The sequence below is a fragment of the Ichthyophthirius multifiliis genome (assembly GCF_000220395.1).
Source record: "Ichthyophthirius multifiliis unplaced genomic scaffold scaff_1120509251399, whole genome shotgun sequence".
Taxonomy (NCBI): Eukaryota; Ciliophora; class Oligohymenophorea; order Hymenostomatida; genus Ichthyophthirius; species Ichthyophthirius multifiliis.
In genome coordinates this window covers 207,881-213,880 of record NW_004085911.1, presented here as the reverse complement: position 1 = coordinate 213,880, position 6,000 = coordinate 207,881, and the positions used below count along the sequence as shown (strand labels likewise).

The 6,000-nt window shown below is 15.3% G+C and overlaps 1 protein-coding gene across 1 annotated transcript, besides 12 other annotated features; it reads left to right on the top strand. All coding sequences in view use genetic code 6, as the record gives it.

The window, feature by feature from the left end:
* Window positions 1-1,772: 1,772 nt before the first annotated feature.
* Window positions 1,773-1,815: a microsatellite.
* Window positions 1,816-1,984: 169 nt separating this feature from the next.
* Window positions 1,985-2,027: a microsatellite.
* Window positions 1,993-2,027: a microsatellite.
* Window positions 2,028-2,252: 225 nt separating this feature from the next.
* Window positions 2,253-2,293: a microsatellite.
* A 1,508-nt stretch (window positions 2,294-3,801) lies between these two features.
* Window positions 3,802-3,852: a microsatellite.
* A 45-nt stretch (window positions 3,853-3,897) lies between these two features.
* Window positions 3,898-3,963: a microsatellite.
* Window positions 3,908-3,965: a microsatellite.
* Window positions 3,966-4,282: 317 nt separating this feature from the next.
* Window positions 4,283-4,348: a microsatellite.
* Window positions 4,283-4,378: a microsatellite.
* Window positions 4,325-4,381: a microsatellite.
* Window positions 4,334-4,381: a microsatellite.
* Window positions 4,382-4,566: 185 nt separating this feature from the next.
* On the top strand, window positions 4,567-5,579 carry IMG5_196370 (ubiquitin carboxyl-terminal hydrolase family protein, putative; the record flags this gene model as incomplete). Its single annotated transcript, XM_004024315.1, has 2 exons — window positions 4,567-4,944; window positions 5,010-5,579. Exons 1-2 carry the CDS (start codon window positions 4,732-4,734, stop codon window positions 5,577-5,579), a joined length of 783 nt encoding a protein of 260 aa, XP_004024364.1. The 5' UTR covers window positions 4,567-4,731.
* Window positions 5,271-5,309: a microsatellite.
* Window positions 5,580-6,000: the final 421 nt, after the last annotated feature.

The window sequence follows — 6,000 nt, the reverse complement described above, 5'->3', positions numbered from 1 at the left end:
AATAAAAAAAAAAAAATATTATATAAAATCAATGTATAAATTATAAAATAAACAATAATAATAAAATAAAGAAATAACTAAAATATTTAATAATTAGAGATTGTAATCTAAATCTAATAAAAAGAAAAGAACTAGTAGTTTTAGTTATTAGGATTTGGCTTTACATTAAATAAAAAATAGTCAAAATACATATTTGACATTTATAAAAGATGAATAATTTTTTTTATCTATATTAGATTTTAATAATAATAAAATAAACAAAAAATTAATTATAAAATATATAGTTAATATAAATTATTATAAATAAATAAGAGAGTTTAATAATATAATTGTAAATTAAATTAAAAATCAAAAGGATAGTTATATAGTATATAATTTATAAAAAAATTGTAAAAAAAAATTCCTTAAAAATGCAAAATTTATATATATATATTTGAGAAAATTTGAATAAAAATATAAGAAGAAAAAATAAATAATAATTTAGAATGTATATAATAAATATAATTATTAATTAATGATTTATATTATTAAAAATATAAAAAAAAATTATATCGAATTATTATAAAATATTTATTAGTTAATTAAAGAATCTTAATATTAATTAAATATTAGAAATAGTAAAAAATTTAATTCTTATTTATATGCTATAAATGAAAAATGTTTAAATTCAAATATTAATTGAGCAATATAAATTAATATAAAGCATTTTTGATTTAAATAATTCATTAAATTATAAAATATAATATTAATAAAGTTTTTAATTAAGTAAATCTTATAAATTTATTAACATTTTTAAACATTTTAAAATTAAAAAAAATGGGCTTAATATATATTTTTTTGTTATTTCCAATTAAAAATAAATTAATTTAATAAAAAATTTAAAAATATTAAAAAGAAAAATCTAAAAAAACTATCATTTTTCTGTATTTTTATTATAATATTATTAAAAATATATATATATAAATATATTTTTTTATTACCTTTTTATAAAGAAAAAATAATATTTATTAAATAACTATCATTTTACTATTAATTTTATTCTTTTTAAGCAAATTAAAAAATAGATCTTTATTTTTTATGTAATCCAAAAATAACTTATTTCATTATTAATTAATCAATATCAATTTTCTTTTCTTTTTGAAAAATGTCTTATTTTCTAATTAATTTATTATCAGTTAAATTTTAAATATCTTTTAATAAATTATTATTGTTCTAAATATTATTATTTTCATCTATATAAAATATATTTATATATATTTTTTAATAAATATTATATATTTTTATTGCATTTAATATTCTTATAATTAAATGAAATTTCTTTCTCTTAAATTTAAGTAGATAGAATTAAATCTGATTTCCATTAATTAACTAAAGGTTAATCAATTATATTTTTTTTATAAGTAATAATTTCTTTCTTTTAGAGAATTTTAATATCATCAATAACTTTATTTTAAATAAGTTTTTCTATTATTTATTTAGTATTAGGAAATATAGAATTCTCTAAAAATTAATTATTCTTTAATTTGATTAAATACGGAATATATTATTTTATATCAATTCCAGCTAGCTTTTATTATTATTAAAAAATAACAAAATTATTTAAAATCTACTTTTTATAGAAATATTAATATTTCTTATTAAAATAATGTAAATAGTAACAATATTCATAATTCGGACATTTTTATTAATTCAAAAAATAACTACAAAATTTATTTGTTCCATATGCACATCTTATTATATTTTCATTTAATTAAAATTCTTATAAACCCTGTTTTTTTTTTTTTTTATAAAATATTTTTTTGTTTATTAAAAATAAAATAATACAATTAAAGCTACTAAAGCATCTTACTCCTCTTTAAAAGTTACATAAGCAGAGTAATTTTAATTATTAATATTTCCGGATTAAAAATTATAAGGTTCTTAACTTATGATTATTCTTTATATTTATCCATATTGACCTAAATATTCATTTTTTATTAAAGTCTTTTTATATTTATTTTTTTAATATTTTTTTTTTATTTTTTTTTACTCTAAAATTTGATATATTTTATGGTAGACCTATAATATAAAGAATATTTTTTCGAATAACTCTTATTTATTTTAATTAATTTATTGAATATTAAGATAAGTTATCAGATATAAGTTTAATTGAATTGTTTTATTGAGCATTATTTATAGTTTGTTATTAATTAAATTTTTATATTATTATTTAATTTTTTCTTACTTGCCTTTTTTATAGTTAACAATTTTTTTTTTTTTTTTAATATAAATACTTTTAATTTTAATAAAAATATAAGCAAGTTTAACAAACAAAGTTATAAAAATCATTAATATCTTATTTTAATTTAAAACATATTATGCATATCTTTTTTTTATAGTTATATTTAAATCATGAATAAAACTAAATTACCTTCTAATTACATTTAATACACTCAGAAAACTATTCAATACCAATTTTTTTATTACAAAATTTACAGACTATTTTTTTTTTTTTTTTTTTTAATGAATAGAAATATATAAGAAAATATTTTTTACTTTCTTATTTTTTTTTATTCTTACTACTAATATTAATTACTTTCATTTTTTTTTTTTAATAATTAATTATTACAAAAATTAAAGTAATTTTTTGTTACTTAATTTTTGCTAAAACAAAAATTTATATTTATAATTAATAAAAAACTAAAAAATTTTATTAATAAAATATTAAATAAAAGCCCCCAAAAAAAAAAAAATCTAACCAAAAAATATGGGAAATTGTACAAACTATACACTCTGTTCATAAATAAATTAAATCTAATAAATAGACTAACACGGAGTAATTCAAATATACTTAGAAAAAACAAAATTAACTCGTGGTGAAAAAATAAACGGTTTAATGCTATTGTATTTAAAATAATAATACCCTTCTAATTAATTATCAATAAGATTTCGTGGCATCGAATCAATAAAAAAAGACAACTTTTATACTGAAAATGAAGTGTTTGGGGAAACTATATATTTATAACCTTAAAAAAAATATTTAAATGCCGGTGAATATAAACATTATTTTAAATATAAAATTCCATAAAAATTAAAAAGTTAATTTTCAACTGTAATAACCTAAAAAATACATAAATTTGCAGCCAGTATGGTATATTAAATAAAGGGAATATTAGAACCATAAAAAAATATGCTTGAAAATGTTTAGAAGATAGAAGGATGTGCATATATAAATGTACTTTGTGATGTTTTGGAAAACAAAAGTTAAGAAAGCAACAGCTTTTGCCTACTTTAGAATGAATTTGGGGATTATGGGAAGGTTAATATGTAAATAAAGAGTCATAAATAAGCTTATTAGCCCGGAGAGGAAATTAATATTGAACTTAACTTAAAAAATGAAAATGTTATGATGCCTCTTTTGCATTTAAAGTATGTTTTTATATAAGAAGCGACTTTTTAAGGACCTTTTAAAAGCAAGTATTTATAAAATATGAAAGATTGGAAAAATTAAATTGTAAAAAATGTAATTTGTGAAGGGGATGTAAAATTCGAAAAAGGATAATTAGATAGTATATCCAATATTTAAATAAAATTATTATTACCAGAAAACGTTTAGGGAAGTTTTATAGGAAAATAATTCAATTTTAACTATTTTATTGAAATAAATGCTAATTATGCTAAAGATATAATCAATTTTATTAATATTAAGAGAAGATTAGAAATCTTTATAGTACCTTTAGAATCCTAAAATATAATTAATATATAAAATAATGATAATTTTTTAAAATAAAATTATGAATAAATAAGCTTTTTTGATTAGGCATAATAAAATAAAAATTTATAAAATAAAAAATAATAATAATAATAATAAAAATTTTGATTATAAAATTATAATAATATTAATATAAATCTAAAGAGATATTATAAATTATAAAAATATATATATATATTTATTATAATAATTATATTTTATAAATATATAAATTTTACATATTATTAATCAATTCCATTAATTTTATTCTTAAAATAATTAATTATAAAATTATATATTTATAAAAAGAAAAAAAAAATATAATAAAATCTTAAATATTTAATAAAAAAATTTAAAAATAAACTTAAATAAACAATATATATTAAAATGTAATAATTTCATCATATATCAGTATTAAAAAAAATTAAAAAAATTGAATAATAATAAAATCTATTTGTATAAAAGGAAGATTTAAATAAAAAAATATTTAATGCATAAGACTAATTTTTAGGTCTATAAAATATAGGTAGTAAAAAAAAAATGATAATAATTTATAAATATAAATATAAAATAAAAATACAAATATAAATACAAATATAAATATATATATATATATAATTTATATATTTATATATTAATATATTTATATATCATAGGCGCTACATGTTATATGAATAGTATTTTGCAAACATTATTTATGACACCAAATTTTAGAGCAAACATATTTAATGAATAGTAAAAAAAATTTACTATAATTAATATAAAAAAAATAGACTTTATATAAATGAAATAAATAATATTGAGTAATTTATTCCTTTATAACTCTAGAAATTGTTTGCATAACTTCAAGAAAAAAAGAATTAAAAATTGGTACATAAGATTTAGTTAAAAGTTTTGGTTGGAATTCTAATGAAGCCTTTTAATAACATGATAGTTAGGAATTTTTAAGAGTTTTATTTGATGCTATAGAAAACACATTCAAAAATAAATTTATCAATTAAATGTATTAAGGAATATATATAAATTATGTTAAATGTGAAAATTGTTAAAATTAAAATGAAAGGTAGGAATATTTCTTAGATATATAAATGACTATAAAGAATATTTTTGAGGGTACATAAAATTTTAATTTAGAAAACGCTTTTTTAAATTTTCTTAAACCTGAATAATTATCGGGATAAAATTAATATTTTTGTGAAATTTGTTAAGGAAAAGTAATAAAAAAAGAATATATATATATATAAGTAATATATATATATGTATTAAAATAATAAATAAGTAAAATGCAATTAGAGGAACTTTTATTTAAAAACTACCTTCTATTTTGACAATTTAATTGAATAGATTTGGATTTGATTATTAAACAATGAAAAGAGTTAAAATAAATGATTTATTTGAATTTCCTTTTATTTTAAATATGAATACTTTTATTAAGTATTTTTATTCATTTTTAAATAAATAAAAAAAATAAAAAATAGAGGATATGATAATATTCCTTTACAAAAAATCTAGAAAATTATAAACGAAAACGAATAAATAAAAGAAATAAACTAAAAACAATAAGAAATATCTAAAAACATAAAAAAAACGGAATAAAAAATAGAAATAAAGCCTTAAGAAAAAAAAATATCTGCTAAAGAATTTATAAAAAATGCCCGTTTAAAATCCTAAAAAAAAAAATAGGAAGAAGAAATGTAATTCTAACTATTTACTCCAGAAGATAAATAAGGTCAAAAATACTATATAGAAATAACTCAATAAATCCCTCAACCTCCTCCATTATTATAAAATCCTAGAATTTAAATAGAATAAAATCCTTCATAATAAATCCCAAATCCACCCCCATTGATAAAAACAGAAATAGAGCGCATAGATGATAAAAAAGAGTAATTTTTAAATGAAATAAAAGCCTAATAAAATTAATATAAAGCATTTTGTGATGAAAAAAAATTTTCTTATTTATAAGAAGGGGAATATGTATATGAACTTTTTTCTATTTGTATGCATTGTGGAGGTGCTTATGGAGGACATTATTACGTTTTTATTAAAAACTTCAAAGATGGAAATTGGTATAAATTTAATGACTCTTAAATTAGCTTTGTGGACATTAATGATATGTTAAAAAAAGCATTTGGAGGAACACTAAATAATGGTTATATGCTTTTTTATTAAAAAGTTAAATAAATTTAAGAAAATCAAGAATTTAATATACCTATATATATATATGAATTATTATAGAAAGAACAATAAGAAAAACTCAAATTATAAAA